The following is a 16,670-nucleotide window of genomic DNA, read 5'->3' as shown; positions in this document are numbered from 1 at the left end:
TTTTATCAACCAGCAGTGAAATGTATGGTTTCATTTTTTTTTTACCCAAAATCAACTCACCGATGCTTGAAACTCTCATCAAAGTAAAATAAAGTTTTAGTTTTCTGTATTACAGCTTGACTGTTATTAGCTTATTGAAGACATACAGCATGTTTATGTAAAGACAATGAATGTCTGACAGTAAATCTTTCTCAGGTTTATATAAAAACAGCGTCCAGTGTTTGTCATTCTCTATTTTTTCTTTTGCATGGAGCAGTAAAACCTGTTCTTTTAAAAATATTCTTCCTTTATTGCGATTATTTGGTCCATCGGTTATCTCATTACTGACGTGTACAGCAGCAGCATGTATCAGCAGCAGCGTCAGGTTGACGCTCAGCCCTCCTGCGGCAGCCCGGTGGTGTACAGGTAGGAGACGGTTCCTGCCTGGATCTGAAACGTTTGCCCCTGGATGTGGTGGCTGGACATCTGCTCGCTGGTCTGGCTGATGGAGATGGGCTGGCTGCTCTGGCTGCTGATGTGGATGGCCTGGCCGTGCTGCTCGCGGCCGGCCAGCTGCTGGACGGGCGGGTGCATCACCTGCAGCTGCTGGACGGGCCGCGGTGCGATCTGGAGGGGCTGCGGCGGTCCGTGGTGAGACTGCAGCTGCTCCATGGCCTCTTTGCTCAGAGTGATGACGTGCATCTGCTCCGACTGGTGCGTCATCTGCCCCTCCAGCATGCCCACGGCCTGGATCTGAGGGGCGTGGTCCACCACGGCGCCCTGAGCGACCAGAGCCACGTTCTGCACGTGTCCCGCCGGCTGGGTGAGGAGCGCGAGTCTGGAGTGGGCCGATTCCGCCGTCTCTCCCTCTGTGGTGATGATGCTGATCTCCTGCTCCTGACCCGGGACGAAGTTAATGTTGTTGACGTCTCCCGTCACCACCAGCTGGATCTCCTGGTCGGAGCTGGGCGGCAGCTGGTACTGCTGGAGCTGCAGGATGTTCCTCACCTCCTCCTGAGGCGCTGCCGCCGAGCCGCCACCCCCCGCCGCCGTTTTGTCTGACGAGGCCTCGGCCGAGTCGACTCTCTCCTTGCTGTGGGACTTGGTGTGAGTTTTCAGATTGTCCAGGCGTGTGAAGGAAAGGCTGCAGTGGGGGCAGGTGAAGGGTTTCTTTCCTGAGTGGGAGATGACGTGTCGTCGTCTCGCACTGGGGTCCGAGAAAGATTTATCACAGATGCTGCAGTCGTACGGCTTCTCACCTCTGCAAAAGGAGAAACATGGTGTCACTGGATGTAAACTCATTATACAGTTACACCTGCATTAAAGAGGAACTCTGCTACATTTTTACCTTAACTAAATAGCTTTGGAGTAATTGTGATGGTTAAAGGGATAGTTCAACAAAGCAAATTGGCCCATTGCCATAATCCCTACAGTTTTAGCAGTTGGTTCGTTACCTTTAATTGTCGGTGCAAGCTATTTTTAGAACGGCGGAGCAGAGCCGTGAGCTGCTCAGAGCTATGCTACGGAGGCTAATGGGATTTCTTTGTTTTCCTCATCAAATACACAATCGAACAACTTCAAAACAGAGCTGTTTTCAAGATAAATTCATACAAAACCGCTGATGCGCATTCCTGTCGAGGGCAGTTTTTCGGCAAGCAGTCTCTGCTTTTGCCTCGAAAACAACTCCGTCTTGTAACGTTACATTATTATCTCATAGCGTGGTGAATATGCAGGTCACAACTTGTCCACGAGAGCCTTTTGGAGTTGTTGGATGAAAAATCTGATCCTGGAGATATGTAAAGTTTTAAATGACATAATAAAAGGAGGTAAAAGTATCAGCTCAAGGTCCTGAGAGACAGAGTTTGGTTTTAAATTCACAATTAAATATTTCTCACCTGTGGATTCTGATGTGAGTCTGCATTGTGCTCTTGGCTGTAAAACACTTGCCACAGATCTCACATGTATACGGCTTCTCACCTGTGAAAGAAGATTATTAAAAAAAAGAAAAAAAGTTTTAGATCTCAGTTCCACTGCGATATTATTACTTTTCAAAATCTCTGTCAAAGCTTCATTGATTTTTACCTGTGTGAGTTCTAAGGTGTTTCTTGAGCTGAGCCGTGTCCATGAACTTGTGGTGACACTGAGCACATTCAGGTAACGATTTACCTTTAGTCAAGAAAAGAATAAAAACACATTATTATTCAGCCTTTCAAGTGACTATGTAAGAATTCATTCAAAGGGATTTGATTCTCACCTGTATGAACTCTGTAGTGACTTTTAAGTTGCCTCTTCTGAGTGAACGTCTTCCCACATTTGTCACAGTCAAAGGATTTCTCTGTGAAAAATAGAAATCAAATATTAAGTCAAGCAAGACAGTGGCGGATGATTAATAAGATCCATAATCAATATGAATTAATTGGACTAATTTATTCAACTAGGATCGAAATAGAGAATTAATGTTCTATAATTTCATTTACTACGTTCATCATGACGGATGCATTAATAACAGGTTAAAGCTAATAACTAGAAAACTAAAAACACACACAAACATACACGCACTAACTCCGTGAGATCCTACTGTACCTTTGTGGAGGTTCATGTGCTCTTGTAGGGAGTGTTTGGTGCAGAGAGCTTTGGAGCAGATGGTACAAACAAACGGCTTCTCTCCAGTGTGCATGCGCTGGTGAACCAGCAGAGTGTGCTTCTGGGTAAAACTCTTCCCACAGACCGAGCACCGGAAAGGCTTCTCTCCTTAAAACACAGAGAGGTGTTGTGGTTAATACACAGAGGGCAGGTACAGTGTCAATCAGTATCAGTGACAGTATCAAATGAGCGGAGTAATAAAACTCAGCCGTGCTTCATCTGTGGTTTGTTAAACTTGATCTGACAGGGTCAAACATGTGTTAATTAAACTTTGTCAGTCATCATGTGTGACATGTGACACACAGACATTTTAATTTGATTGATTGATTTGATGACTGACAGATAAATTGTTTTGATCCATTTATTTAAACAAAATTCACTCAGTAATATTCACCTTTGAGAAGTTTGACTGAGTTTTCTGTGAAGGTATAAGTGCAGTTATTCAAATTATGCAGAAACAAAGATCATAGAGGAAACATGATCTTTGGGGCTCTCAGGGATATGAGGCCCTTGAGTAGTTGCACAGCTTCACAGATGTGTCTGCAGCTGGAGGCATCTTTCTTGCAGCTTGGCCGTATGTGTTAAAGAACAATTCAGATTTATCAGAAACTAGGCTTCAAAGGAGAAATGAACAAAACTATGAAGCTAAGACCAAATATAAATCATATTTATCTGATTACCTGTGTGAGTCCGTTGGTGAATTTTTAAAAAGAGGTGATTTTTAAACACTTTGTCACAGTCCTCGCACCGGGCCTCTGTGTTGGGATATTTCCTTTTCCTTCCTCTTTTCCCCGGCTCTTTGCTAACTGCTGTGTCTGTGTGGTCCACTTTGAAATTGTTGTATTTTATTGGAGGCCTGATTTTGCGTTTGCTCTGTCGGTTTTGGTTCACTTCTGGTTCATAATCCTCGTCATCTGTAGGTAAGGAGTCGACGTGCACATCGTCACAGTCCACATCTGCAGCCTGGGCCTTCTCTGAGCTCTCAAGTGGATCACTTCTCCCCTCTGGCGTCGTTACTGGTGCTTCCACATTTTTCTTTGGACGTCCTCTCTTGCGTTTCGACACACCAGGCGCCTCAGTTTTGTTCGCCTTTACCTCATCGGCTCTAACCCCGGCAGCAGATCCTGAGAGCTCAGTGAGAACTTGGACAAGGTCACTCACTTCCATGAGATGAGCCGTAGCCAGGAGCCGCTCGGTGGCGCTCTTCTCCAGAGACACCTGGGCGCTGTAGATGAACTCCAGCACTGCAGAAAACATCTCGGCTGCCATACCGCCCAGTTTGTAGGTGGACTGGCTGATGTGAGCTTCCTCTGTGAACATGACGGAGAAGTAGTCGCTGCTCGCCGCCAGCAGGGCTTTGTGCGCCTTGAAGTGCACGTCTTCCACGACAAAAGTGACGTCGCACAGGAGATCACTTTTCCTGAGCTTGTTGAATTTACTCAGGATGCTCTGCTTGTGAGAATCAGACTGAAGGGCCATGAGTGACGACGTCTCGTCTTCCGTTTTCTCAGACATCTTCTCCTCAAAACTGCCTCTGTTCCTGAGGAGGATCAACAGAATGTGTCAAACACAATGCAGCAGTGTATTAACATTTATTGGTGTGTACATTTAAATTGACTTGCTATTGCCTTACTTTGACTCTACTCCTTACTATTTTCATTGACAAATAGTGAGGCAACACCATCTGATATTCAACTGACTGCTATTTGTACTGTAGGCAGGTTGTCTCATTAAAGAAGCTGGAACCAAAATGTTGCATTTAAAATCACTGAGACAATTTGCGATCAAAAAACACTTAACTTTACTACACTAATTGCTGCAGGTCTACTTTTCCAGAAAAAGCCCTTTGTGGAAAAAATATTACTTTCTGTATTGATCAGTCTGCAGTCTAGTGCAGCAGTGATTGGTCCATTAATCTAAAGATTAAACCATAGATAGATTTAATATGTATTTATTGATGAAGTTATGATTCTGAAAAAAACAAAAACATTTCGCCTACTTCTTGTGTCATTGCAAAGAGATCATCTTTGGGCTGTTTCTACTGTTTAACAATAATTTATTAGCTATACCTGCTTAAATAATTAGAATAACAATCAACAATTTGACTGGCCTACAATGAAAACACTTTAGCCTATGAACGTTACAGTTCAAAATGTCCCTGACCAACAAAAATCTAAATAAAAATGTAATGCATTTTTAGGAAATGGGAAAATGACTTATGACATTTTAGAAAGCTGGAAACATTAGCATTTTCTGCTAACAAACAATTGATAAAATCAATGATAGTTCTGATGGAGTCAGTTGTTTGCTTCAGTATTAGCATATGAAACCATACAAGTATTTATTTTTAACACGACTTAACGTTAGTCTTTTGGTGAATCGTTTGCCACACACTGATGGAAAGTTTACCTGTTGATGGTTGTTCACTAAACTCCAGATGAGCTTCCCAAACTGTGAACTAAGTTACTGGTACTTACAGGTTAGCAAACAAGCTAACTCACATCTTCAACAATGCAACCGCTGTTCGCCACAAAACAGCTCACAGCTGTTAGAAAAAGAGACTTTTATCGCTAAAACTACTGATGTATGAATGAAATACATTTTTCTCAGCACCAGGACCCGAGCAGTTTGAAGTGGACAAAGCTCGGTGTAATTTAAAACAGCGATCTTTTAGGACCTTACCCTTTTCAGTCAGCAGTAGAGAGATCTGGGCGAATGTGGACAGATATCGCGAGATTTACGGTTCTGACGAGAGCCACGCACAGCAGATCTTCACGTGCCGCAGAGCGCAGGCTGAGTGGGCTGAACACAGCCTCATGTTTTATAGATCTAACACTTTTTATTTTACTGGATGTTAATTTAAAAGCAAAACAACCAAATAGAAATATACGAATTATTCGGTAATTTAAAATGCAGAGGATTTTTTTTAATGTGTGTAGATTAAATGATCTCTGGTCGTCATTATCGAGGATCATTCTTCAGGACCACCTACTACCGTGGAAGGTAAACATTCAGTGACAGTCCTCCTCGGTGCAGCGAGTGAAGGAGAAATCATTCACAGGTAGGAGCTTTAAGCGTCGACTGCGTTTGAAGGAGACACGCTGAAAAACAGGTTGTTGTCGAAGTGGTCACGTAAATTTTTAGTGTCCTCTGTAGAGAAGGTCGACCTGCTGTTACTGCTGTTCACACCGTGCGTTGAACCTGTTTGTTTACATTGTACAGCACAAGTTTCAGGTTAACTCAAATATAAAAGTCAAAATCAGAGCGACTAGTTTGTATTTTTTCATTTACTCGATAATTAACGTAATTTTTAACATCAGATTGTTGAAATGACGTGTGGATTACATACAGTAGCATGGCGTACTGTATTGCTACAGACTATAGTGCATTGGCCAGAAGTTAATAAGCTATGAAAATAGTGTATTCATTTCTTTAGATCTAATGTTGAAGAGAAAAGTTTTATTCAAGAAACACTTTTTGCTGCTGTAATACCTTCAGTAATGATCAAACTGTAGCTGCAGTGATTATAGTCCATTAATTAATCAATTAAACTTAGGCTATTTGTTTACATCATCATGTATTTTGACTATCTACAGACTAAATAATTACTGGAATAATCGAAAAATAGCTAATCAACACATTGACTGATTTATTCATATTAAAAAATCTAATTCTGCAGTTAGAAATGCTTTTATGAGCCAAATAAAATAGGCTAACTCTCATAATAATCAGCAAGGAAAATTAATAATGTTCACTAATACTGGAGATTTTCTGCTGCTTCATGAGTATTTTTGTGTTTGTGTACATTTTGTTGATAAATGCATGGCTTTGTGCTTCACATAGTTTCCTGCATATTTCCATATACACATTCATATGCTCAGACTAGCCAGTCTAGTCTGACATAAACTGTTGAAACCACTTGGATTAAGGGGCGAACGTCTTCATAGACAAAAACTATGTCCAGTTGACTTGATTCAATTGCCTAGAGATGCCTTTGACCTGGACAAAAGAGAATTTGCACGGACATACTGTATTGTAACAAAAAACAGAGAAAAGCTTTGCTTAAAGTGGATGTAGCCTCAGTGCCTGTGCAGAAAAAGCTGAATAGAAATATTGTCAAAATTAGCACTCAAAACTTCAAATAACAAGATGTAAATACTGGACTAACAGCCTTTTTATGACTGTGGACTGGTTTACAGTGTGTTATATAATGCATTATTATACAAAGACGGCCCCTTGGACTAAAATGAGACTTTGTTATTAAACCTTGGACTGTGCAGACAGTAAGATATTAGCTAGGGCTACGAGTTGTGTATTAACTTTGTAAAAAGCCATAACAAAGGTTGTCTTTCAGCATTTGACACAGTTGTCTGTCCTCAGTTTACCTCCAGTTCTCCACTTTCAGACACAGAACTGTCCATGATGAAAAGTGTCAGGGTCGTAGTGGTTGGAGGTGGAGTGGTCGGGTTCTCCACTGCTGTCTGCATCGCTGAGGCTCTTCCTCTGTGCTCTGTTACTCTCCTGGCTGAGAAGTTCAGCCCAGACACCACCAGTGATGGAGCAGCTGGGCTCCTGTTTTCAGCACCGTTTCCAGGTATGCCGATGTGATATATCTCTCAAAAAAGGCGAAAATTATGTGGATGGTGAAGTTTTACCAAGGTGACATATTTTCTGCATTTATTTTGTCAGATTCACCAGGCAGCCACCATTTCAAATGCAGTTCATAAGTTTTAACATGTTCAAAATAACAGATTTGACTGTTTTTCTCTATCAGATATTCCCTTGGAAAGACAAAAGTGCTGGTTCAAGGACAGCTTTAATCACCTGTTGGCCATTGCTCAATCAGAGATCTCACCGGAGGCTGGAGTAATGCTGTCCTCTGGGTAATAATTGTTATATGGAGCTATAAAAGATACAACTATCTCTTGGCTATTGCTGATTTTTATCTCTGATTTCCCATCAGCTGTCAGATCTTCAGAGAGGTACCGGCCAGTAAGAAGCCCTACTTTTCAGATTTTGTGCTTGGCTTTCGACAGATGACCGATCGTGAGCTAACTCAATTCCCAGAGCACAAGTTTGGCCAAGCCTTCACCACCATAAAGTGCGAGTGTTCAACCTACCTGCCGTGGCTGGAGAAGAGGTGCGTCTCCTCATAATAAAAAAAACAGTCACATTTTTAATAGGATGTGTTTATGGCATAAATGAGTCACTACCCCTTTTTTTTTTTTTAAAGATTTAGAAAAGCTGGAGGCCAAGTGCAACAAAGGAGAGTCAACAGTCTTCAGGAATTAAGCAGCAGCTATGACATGATTGTCAACTGCACTGGTCTGGGCGCCAAACAGCTGGTGGGTGACGCCCAGATATACCCGGTCAGAGGCCAGGTGCTCAAGGTGGAGGCGCCCTGGCTGCAGCACTTCATCAGAGATGGAGACGGGATGACCTACATCTACCCCGGCGTACACAACGTCACCATCGGCGGCACGAGGCAGCAGGACGACTGGCGGCTCGACGTGGACGAAGGGGACACAAAGAGCATCCTGGAGCGCTGCAGCAGGCTGGTGCCGTCGCTCAGCAAAGGGAAAGTCGTCAGCAAGTGGGTCGGTCTGAGGCCGACCAGGAGGAACCCCAGGCTGGAGAGGGAGGTGCTGCAGCTGCAGGGCCGCCGGGTACCTGTGGTCCATAACTACGGCCACGGAGGCTGGGGGGTCACTCTGGCGTGGGGAACGGCCCTGGATGCACTGGGGCTGGTCAGACAGTGTCTTCATGAAATGCGTCTACAAGCTAAACTGTGAACAAATTCTGCTGCTAGCACCTGACTTTAAATCAGGGGTGTCAAACTCATTTTATTTCAGGGGCCACGTAGAGCGCAATTTGATCTCAAGTGGGCCGGACCAGTGAAATAATAGTGTAATAACCTATAAATAACAAGAATTCTAAATATTCCCTTTGATTTTGTGTAAATGAACCCTCCTTTTACAAAACATGTTATGAACAAACTGAAATTTCTTGAGAAAATACTTTTGAACAATATTATTGTTCTTCTGGCTTTTCACTCTGGCAAATTCATCCTGCGGGCCGGGCTGGACACTCTACCGGGCCGGTTTTGGCCCGCGGGCTGTATGTTTGACATCCCTGCTTTAAATCAATCACTTTAATCAATCACTGAGACACAACATATCAAAACTCACTAGATGCAATAAAGTAGTTGGAGTTTTTTTGTTGCATTTACAAATTTACAGAGTTTGTAGGGAAATATATTCGTGGAAGAATAAAGGATTAAATTATATTTTAATTTACTGCCACTGAATGAACACTATGAACAGCTGTATCATCATAAACTGCTTGGTATTTTAGTTTTATTTTAATTCTACAATGTGGTGCCAGTAACAGTTGCCTTTAAGTGCAAAAAGATGGAGCGTCATTCAAAGAAATAAAGATTTATTTATGTGATTAGGAAGGTGATTAACAGTCTTGTTAGCTTTTTTTTTTTTTTTTTTTTACAGTTTATATTATCAAAGAAAACCTTACTGATTAAATTAATGAAAAATAAAAATACTGTACATACATAACTGATATGGAATAAACAATTCACACTTAAAAACAAAACGCACTGTTCAGCTGCTAAACTTTGTCAGCTATTTACATTGAATGGGGTTTCCAGAACATGAAATTTGTACCTGTGTGCCTACTGCTTGTTTACTGATTGTTTACTGTATCAACATTATAATTGTTTCAGAATTGCTGCCACTAATGACAGGAATCAATAAATATTAGTTCTGTTAATATTAAAACTGCTTACTTTGAATCACTATGGGCCAGTTTCACAGCAGATATTTGAATTGTCTCGGTAGTTAAAGAGCAGGTGTTACTAATAACTAATTAACGACAGTCAGCTTGTGAATGTGACACTGAGCCACTTGCACCAATAACAACCCTGACTTCTTCTAAGACAGTACTGGTGAGTCCATATATACAAAAGTGGCAGTTTGTGAGTCTTTGACAAACTGTGGTTACATTTCAAAAAGCAGTGGTTATTGGAAATTTTAAAAAAAAACTGTATCAAACATCCTGAAAAGAACGTGATATCAATCCCAACATATATAAAATACAGTATGTACACCTCACTTTACTGGTGATGCCAATACCTTTTCTGGAAGTGGCTCCATTTAGAGATCAGCACCCGGTGATTGGAGTCTTTCTTCCATCAGTGAACCCAGGTTTACTGGGTTTATGGTTGTCTTCTTATGTCTTTTCATTTTCAGCCGGCGGGCTTCGGAAGTGGCTGATACTGAATAGCTCCTCTTATCCTCTGAAGTGATGTGGTTTGTGTAGTTGTGTATGAGGGCAGTTTCTGTCAGTGAAGGCTCTCGGTGTGAGTCTGGCAGCGATGCTGTGTCTACGGGATGATGTGAGCTTTCAGCTGGCAGCCTGAGGTGTGTGCTCTGTGTTTTAGGTCCAAACACTCGGCCTGTGTCCACGCTCAAAGTGCTACACACAGCATGGTTTGCTGTGGTTGAAGGCTGGGAGGATGGAAACGTGACCTTAGATTGTTTTTGAGGATTTACTGTTTTCCGTGTGCTCTCCTCAGTCTTGGTCCTGAGGGGCAGATTCCAGTCTTTTCGGTTGATTATTTTTTTCTTCTGTCCTTTGTGGAGGCCTGACAGGGAGAGGCAGCGCCTCAGCGGCCCCGGGCCTGGGTTTTTTCTCAGCTCCATGCAGCTGTGGCTTCTAGCAATAGCTCCACTGCGAAGATGGCATTTTGCTGAGCTTAGGAGATTTAAGCGGTTCTTAGGGCGCGATGGAGGGATACGGGGCTGGCATCCTGGTTCGCTGTGGAGGAAAGTCTTACTAGGGCTGGTGGAGGTCAGGGTCAAGGGGAGGGCAGGGTTCTCTGGGGATGGGAGGTGGCTTGACTCAAAACCAGAGGAGGACCTGCTCATGGATGAAGTCTTTTTGTCCCTTCCTGAAATAAACAAGTGCAGTGTGTGCAGATCATGTAGATGCCAGTGAGCTGTGATATACTGTAGTGCATATTCGACTTTTAAGACAGCAGCAGAGCAGCAGTGTGGGAAAAAAGATGTGAGCAGATGCCTGGGAAAAGAAACAGGCGCTAAAATCATCATCTAAAATGTGAAATCTGAAAAAATGAATGATGAATGAAAGAAAAGAAGCAAGCAGTCGAGTCTGGTAAAGCATGGAGCAATTTATTCCTCACGCTCAACCATGACAGAAGCACACGTCAGAAAATGCCGAGACTTCAGACCCTAAACCTGCCACACTTCAGTCAGAAGTGTTAGAATGAGTTTAACTTTGTCCTTTTCACTGTGTTAAACCACTTTAAAGGTTGTCTTTAGTCTGCATTTTAGTGCATTTACAATTATACAAAATGCCATATTTCAACAAGTATAATTATACTACTTTGTAAATATTTTAATTGTTCTGCATTTCTCTGCAGCTTTCAGGCACATAATAAAATATTGTGCAACATTATATTTTACTGGACTAAAAAAATATACACACAAAGAACAAAATCTTGAGAGAAATAGACTATACAATAATTGTGGCTGATCAGACTTCGCTCTCTAATCACATGACCTTCAGACATTCACAACAGCCCTCATTTTACAGTGAGCACAACTCATTTGCATTTTGACAATTTTTAGACTGAAGCAAATAACCACAGTAAGAATGATATAACTATGAATAAAGCAAGCATTCACAGTAAATATGTACTGCAATTACCGAGAAGAGTTATTTTCAACTATGTATATCTAGAGTCGGTTTAAACACTCTTATCACACGTCGGTTCAACAGTCACCAGTTTCAGCAAACGCAAAACCCACCACACAACTCACAACTGCAGATGTGTCTGTGAGAAGACCTACAAGCTGCTCCACATAGAGATTCTTCAAGGGTGTGAAAAAATGTCTGTAAAGGTCACTGCCCCGATTTAAAATGATGTTGTGAACTTTCTAGTAGATGTGCAATCACGTCTCCTTTTTGAATACTATTTGGAGAGTAATGCTTGTAAAAGAAACATAAGTGATGTCAGTTCTCAAAAAAGCACCGAACAGACAGAAAAGGGACTGTAAAACAGTTTGATTCAATGATGCAGAAACAGAAGAAAGTATGACTCATAGAAGAATAAAGATGCTTAGGAAAAAAAAATAAAAAGAGAGAGAGTGCCAGAAGTAAAATGTGACGATAGCAGAGTCTTTTCCAGAAGAGCATGAAAACTGAATTTGGTGACTTGGAATGCTCGAGCATCGAGAAGGACCGAAGACCACACGAGACGTTGTAGTGAAGGATGAGGCAGAGGTGGGCAGAGGAGGAGGAGGAGGAGGAGGAGGACAGTGTTCACAGGCGAGTCAGGCTGTCATTACCGTTCTCCAGGTTCTCGTTGCTCTCGTAGCAGCCCGAGTCCCGTGGGGAATCTCCCATGAGGCCACCACGTCTGTCCAGGAGCAGCTTCTCCTGGGAGCCTCCGGACTGACTGCTGCGCTCCGGGTCGCTGCTTCCTGCAACGCACAACACGGCCAACAGGGGGAAGACAGTCACATCGTATGCTCTCAAAGGAGAACCAGACATGTAAACAGATACTGTACATTTACGGACATATACAGATAAATTTGGCACATGTTTGATTTGTTATCAAGAATATCTCTGTGTATCTTAATAGAGCTCAAGCGAGTTAAAACACTGCAACTGTTTTGTTTGTTTGTTTTTTTACCTGACCCACCATCATACTCTTGCAGCAGCTCCACGGCAGTGAGCAGCACAGCTCTGTGTTGGGGGTCTCTGATGTTCAGCTCATCCAGGTCCTCCTCCTCTAGCAACTTGAACGTGTCCAGATCCTCGTAGCCGTTAAAAAGGAAGGTGGGAAGATGCTCCTGTGGAGAGAGAGAAGGATGAGTGATGCTGAAACAGATCAACAAAAAAATGTGGGAAAATTCAGTTGAAGTGTAGCTGAGAAATGTGCAGGCTAGAGGCTGTAACTCAGAAATTCAGCCTTCAGTGTTTTCCCATGATCTTCAAATTTTCAGGAATATTTTTTTAGGAAAATATCAACCAAATAGGTTTTTTGTTTTAAGCAGAGTGGAATTAATCTTCTCATCTCTCACCAAGTAAGTAAATCATTTTGCAATAATTTTGAATTGTGGTTTAAAAAGAACAACAACAACTCTGAATTGTGGGAAAAAAATATGTTTTTAGTTCACAAAAAATTCCTCCATCTGTGTGTGAAGACTGGTTTGATTTACTTTGAGGTTGATGCGATCAAGCAGCTCCTCCACAGAGGTGGGTTTGGGTTGCCGGGCCCTCCTCCTCCTGCGTGTCTTTTTGGGCTTCACCTCCTCCTCATTCAGGACATCCACATAAATAAACTTGAAGGTGCCGACTTTCCCGTTGAGCATCCCCATCCATGTTCCCATTGGCGGCTTGCTGATGATGTCAATGACGTCACCGCTCTGAAAGAACAAAACAAGTGAGGCGTGAGTTTCTGAGAAGAGTTATCTGCTAACACCAGGCGTTAGTGTGTATGCGTGTGTTTATTTAGGATTGTTACCTTCAGTTTGAGCGAGTCAGTGTCGTAAGGACTGGGGGTGAAATCTGTATGAACTAGAGCACGTCCGCAGAAGGGTCCGCGGTAAGGCAGCTCATCTTCCTCCCCGTCCTCAGACTTCACACTTTCTCTGTTGCTGTTGGAGGAGTCGGTGGTGCCCACCGTCTGACCACCTACACAAACCACAACAGGACAATGAGCAGCTTCAAGACCACAAGTCTCCACACGGGTCTGCTGCTGGTATTTGAGAATATTTCTGATGCCTTTCAATCTGACAGAAGTGCCAGATGTTACAGTTTTACACAGAGAGTTTAGACTACCTAAAGCGATTTATTGTCTTTGAATCGTTTGTCTAATAAACATCACACATCTGGCGTTCCAAGGGCAAGTTAAAACAAACACAGGAGAATTACTAGCAAGTACGCCCAGATGGGGCTGGCACACATACGCACGCACAAACGCACACACCGCAAACACACAAACTTACTCATGGAACTTTGTCCGCTGAGGGAACTCCTCAGACTTTCTACAGACCCTCCTGGCTTCAGCTTAGGTTTCTCCAGAGAGTCTGAGTCTATCTGAGGAGAGTGAGGGCAGCTGGACATGCGGTCTGGGCTTGACTAAAATCCAGAGGAGAAAAACAAATCACTACTTGCACAATCTACAGTAAGAGTAACAGTAAGAGTGACACATGATTCTGTAAAGTAAAATATTGACCGTGCATACCTGTTCAGAGAGAGAACAGTGGTATCTCTTGGATATGTGCTTCCTCATTGTTTCTCTCACAGACTTGACTTTTTTGCCCAGGGAGATTCGTGATGTTGGTGGAGACTTAACTGGATCTCTCACACCTCCATCTCCTTCTTTGTTCTAAATGACATTAAAAAAAGAAGAGAAAAAGGTGGTAAATTTGACAAACAATATAAATTCAATGTATTTTGATTCAGGGCCTACAGCCAGTTACTTACAATGTTATCGTTTTCAGAGATGAGCGCGTGCACCGAGCGGTTGGTCAAGTCAAATCCTCCAAAGCTACAAGCTCTCTGTGAAAACAAACAAACAAAAACATGAACAGATGTTAATGTTTTTAGAGCATGTGAGCCACTATCTGCAGAAAATATCTTTTTTTCCTCAAAAAAGGTTGCAAAAAGATCCACTACCATTTCTAAAAACATAATGAAAGTGAGAAGAAACAAGAAACAGTGACTGATGTATAGAAACTGTATATTTATGGACAAAATAACTGAAACAAACATGAAATATCAGCACAGGGATGATAATGATATTTTCTATCATCAATTGCACATAGAAATGTACAAAACAAAGCCTTTTATGGTCCCTAATTAACATTTCATTGGCACCAGTGGTAGTGGTGGTGGAGCAGTGAGACTGGACTGCAGGCATTTTTGCTGCCTAATCGAGGAGGGTAAGGTTGGCCAGCAGCAGTTACACTGAAGGGCAAAAGATTTGTACAGAACAGTAACATTAATCGTGGCCAACTTGCCAGACAAAGGTCTTTATGCAAAGCTTCCTCTGTACTCACCCCGTGGTGGCTGAGTGGGCTGAGCATACGGTGACGTAGCTCTCCATCGGTCACCGAACGAGCGATTTTGGGCTCCTCCTCAGTGCAACCGTCTGTCTCCGAAAACGAGGAGCCACTTCCTTCGCCTGCCTCCCCCGCCTCCCGCGTGACATTTGTCTCCGGATGAATAGGATGAATCTCGCTGGACTTGCTGAAGGCTTGGAAGATTTTCTGGCTGCTGCAGGTGTCCAGACTGCTAGAGGAGGGGGAGGTGGTCAGGCTGTCGGAGTCCCTGTCGTACACGAGCTGCTCCTGCAGAGATGAAGCCAGAGAGTCCACGGGACACACAGCAGGCTTCTTCAGCACACCTGAATACAGTGGGCCGCTGGCATCTCCACAGAGAAGACCGTCCATGTTTAAGCTCTCTGTGCAGGTCAAAACAGGGGAAGGGAGGAGATTAACGAGTCATAAAATGCCAAGAAAAGTATCAGAAAAAGCAACAGCATGAAGCAATAGCCTGTCCTTAAATAATCTACTCACACAGACTCTACAGCTGGTAAAAACATGGTAAAAACTGTTATTACAGCCAAATGCGCTGGTCAAACAGTAATTAGATCCAGCACAAGTGATATTTCCTCTCGGCTCTGCATCACATGCAACATTGTGTTGTCACAGATGTCAATTACCTCCTATTACAGTGTACAGTATGTTCTTACTGTGAACACATGCTGGTGTTTGAATGCTGCAAAATATCCATGAACCTATTCGGCATTGAACTGAAACTTCTCTCTCATCACTTTTCATCAAGTTGCAGTGAAAACACAGATTCTACAACATTTCTATGAAGGCTGCAACATCCATTTGGGTTTTGTGTGATAAAGTCTGATAGTGTTTCTTTTTTTTCTTTTTTTTAGTACCCTCAGCTCCTGGCCTCCTGGACTCATCGATTCTGATCAGCTTCTTCTTCACCTTCCGGGTGGAGTTGACCAGTTTATGCAGTCTCCTGAACGTAACCGACTCTTCCTGTTCATTGTCTGACAGGTCACAGGGCTGATGGGAGAGAGAGAGAGGTAAGAGTTTTATTTATAGGAAATGTTTCATCTTTCTACAGAGCTTTGTAGTTCTGGTAAAATAACTATGTGTTATCAAATTAAAATAGGTATGTGACCTGTGTACATGCTGCAGACACGGGTGCAGGTACCTGCTCAGCCTACAGTGGAAAGTACTTGTACACTAATATAAAACTGTGGTAGGAAACCACAGTGTTGAGCAAAGGCCACACAAACATCTGTGCAACATGTCCTTCATCAAAACAGCCCAGAGGACGTTTTCAATACGTGTGAAAGACTGAATGTGAGTTACTTGGAAACCACCTTAACCCTCATTGGAAACAAAGGCGAGTGAAACTATGACAGATACATATGGGTCATATATATTTTTGGGGGTTACTGTTTAACCAAAACATGAGCGGTGTGTCTGCATCTGTAACACACGTCAAAAGTGAAAAATGAAAGCTGATCACTGGTTAAAGATAAACAACAGAAACTGGTAAGAAGATATTTGTTTGTAATTAACAGAGACAGCAGGGGAGAGGGAAACAAACATCACGCAGAAAGAGAAAGTGACAAGAGAACACACACAGAGCAGAGAGAGAAATAGTCAGGCCATCCAGACAAATCTGAAAAATGTGCCCTGAACCTGAGCCCCCTAATCACCCCACCCATGCATAAAAGAGCTGCGACCTGCATAACAGGGCCCTGTGCTGAATCCACCCGCACACTACAGCACAATAGGGGGTTAGCGCTTTGACAGCGATGAATAGAAGTCCGCCCAGTGCCCTGCAGTTGGGAGAGTGCCCTGAGCTGCAGGGCTTTAGAGGGGCCCCGGTTCAACGCCAGGACAGGGACAGAGGGAAAGAGAGAGGCGCTGTCAACAGCTCAGCAGCCTTGGCACCGGTCGATCAGA

At 42.9% G+C, this 16,670-nt stretch overlaps 3 protein-coding genes across 12 annotated transcripts in view; 1 reads left to right on the top strand and 2 right to left on the bottom strand.

Moving 5' to 3' along the window:
* Nucleotides 1-28: 28 nt before the first annotated feature.
* zbtb24 (zinc finger and BTB domain containing 24) lies at nt 29-5,416 on the bottom strand. 3 transcript variants are annotated; one of them, XM_085768173.1, is made up of 7 exons: nt 5,305-5,416; nt 3,303-4,162; nt 2,563-2,730; nt 2,234-2,314; nt 2,062-2,145; nt 1,875-1,956; nt 29-1,240 (listed from the first exon to the last, which is right to left on the bottom strand). In XM_085768173.1, exons 2-7 carry the CDS (start codon nt 4,135-4,137, stop codon nt 373-375), a joined length of 2,118 nt encoding a protein of 705 aa, XP_085624299.1. In that variant the 5' UTR covers nt 4,138-4,162; nt 5,305-5,416; the 3' UTR covers nt 29-372. The 3 variants fall into 3 exon arrangements, with proteins under 3 accessions (XP_085624299.1, XP_085624298.1, XP_085624297.1); XM_085768172.1 differs by having other exon boundaries at nt 5,032-5,318; XM_085768171.1 differs by lacking the exon at nt 5,305-5,416 and adding an exon at nt 5,124-5,280.
* Nucleotides 5,417-5,436: 20 nt separating this feature from the next.
* ddo (D-aspartate oxidase) lies at nt 5,437-9,007 on the top strand. 4 transcript variants are annotated; one of them, XM_085768179.1, is made up of 6 exons: nt 5,444-5,683; nt 7,028-7,216; nt 7,397-7,505; nt 7,586-7,762; nt 7,856-8,424; nt 8,751-9,007. In XM_085768179.1, the coding sequence occupies exons 2-5, from the start codon at nt 7,042-7,044 to the stop codon at nt 8,412-8,414; spliced, it is 1,020 nt and encodes a 339-aa protein (XP_085624305.1). In that variant the 5' UTR covers nt 5,444-5,683; nt 7,028-7,041; the 3' UTR covers nt 8,415-8,424; nt 8,751-9,007. The 4 variants fall into 4 exon arrangements, with proteins under 4 accessions (XP_085624303.1, XP_085624305.1, XP_085624301.1 ...); XM_085768177.1 differs by lacking the exon at nt 8,751-9,007 and having other exon boundaries at nt 5,437-5,625; nt 7,856-8,661; XM_085768175.1 differs by lacking the exon at nt 8,751-9,007 and having other exon boundaries at nt 7,856-8,661.
* Nucleotides 9,008-9,039: 32 nt separating this feature from the next.
* The window catches only part of sash1b (SAM and SH3 domain containing 1b), a 46,994-nt gene continuing 39,363 nt past the window's right edge, over nt 9,040-16,670 (bottom strand). The window contains exons 10-19 of one of the 5 annotated variants that reach the window (XM_085768164.1): nt 15,623-15,755; nt 14,727-15,130; nt 14,152-14,226; nt 13,910-14,053; nt 13,671-13,803; nt 13,187-13,356; nt 12,882-13,088; nt 12,353-12,512; nt 12,006-12,140; nt 9,040-10,585 (exon numbers count right to left, since the gene is read on the bottom strand). In XM_085768164.1, the coding sequence (XP_085624290.1) occupies nt 9,789-10,585; nt 12,006-12,140; nt 12,353-12,512; nt 12,882-13,088; nt 13,187-13,356; nt 13,671-13,803; nt 13,910-14,053; nt 14,152-14,226; nt 14,727-15,130; nt 15,623-15,755 (2,358 nt within the window). In that variant the 3' untranslated portion in view covers nt 9,040-9,788. Of the gene's footprint in view, nt 10,586-10,810; nt 12,141-12,352; nt 12,513-12,881; nt 13,089-13,186; nt 13,357-13,670; nt 13,804-13,909; nt 14,054-14,151; nt 14,227-14,726; nt 15,131-15,622; nt 15,756-16,670 lie in introns of those variants that run through there. The other 4 variants (XM_085768168.1, XM_085768169.1, XM_085768167.1 and 1 more) reach the window with 4 other exon arrangements.

The sequence above is a fragment of the Trachurus japonicus genome, chromosome 22 (assembly GCF_045865225.1).
Source record: "Trachurus japonicus isolate A0001 chromosome 22, Traja_1.0".
In the NCBI taxonomy this organism is placed as follows: domain Eukaryota; kingdom Metazoa; phylum Chordata; class Actinopteri; order Carangiformes; family Carangidae; genus Trachurus; species Trachurus japonicus.
The sequence above is the reverse complement of the archived record's forward strand: the minus strand, read 5'-3'. Positions and strand labels throughout refer to the sequence as shown.

Excerpts from the sequence above, each read along its gene's own strand:
- zbtb24 (XM_085768171.1), bottom strand. Across the intron at positions 2,146-2,233 it reads TCACTACAGAGTTCATACAG|GTAAATCGTTACCTGAATGT; the intron begins GTGAGAATCAAA and ends TCTTGACTAAAG. Across the intron at positions 1,241-1,874 it reads ACTCACATCAGAATCCACAG|AGGTGAGAAGCCGTACGACT; the intron begins GTGAGAAATATT and ends CTCCTTTTGCAG.
- ddo (XM_085768179.1), top strand. The coding sequence starts at position 7,042 with ATGATGAAAAGTGTCAGGGTCGTAGTGGTTGGAGGTGGAGTGGTCGGG. Across the intron at positions 7,506-7,585 it reads GGAGTAATGCTGTCCTCTGG|CTGTCAGATCTTCAGAGAGG; the intron begins GTAATAATTGTT and ends ATTTCCCATCAG. Across the intron at positions 7,763-7,855 it reads CTGCCGTGGCTGGAGAAGAG|ATTTAGAAAAGCTGGAGGCC; the intron begins GTGCGTCTCCTC and ends TTTTTTTTAAAG.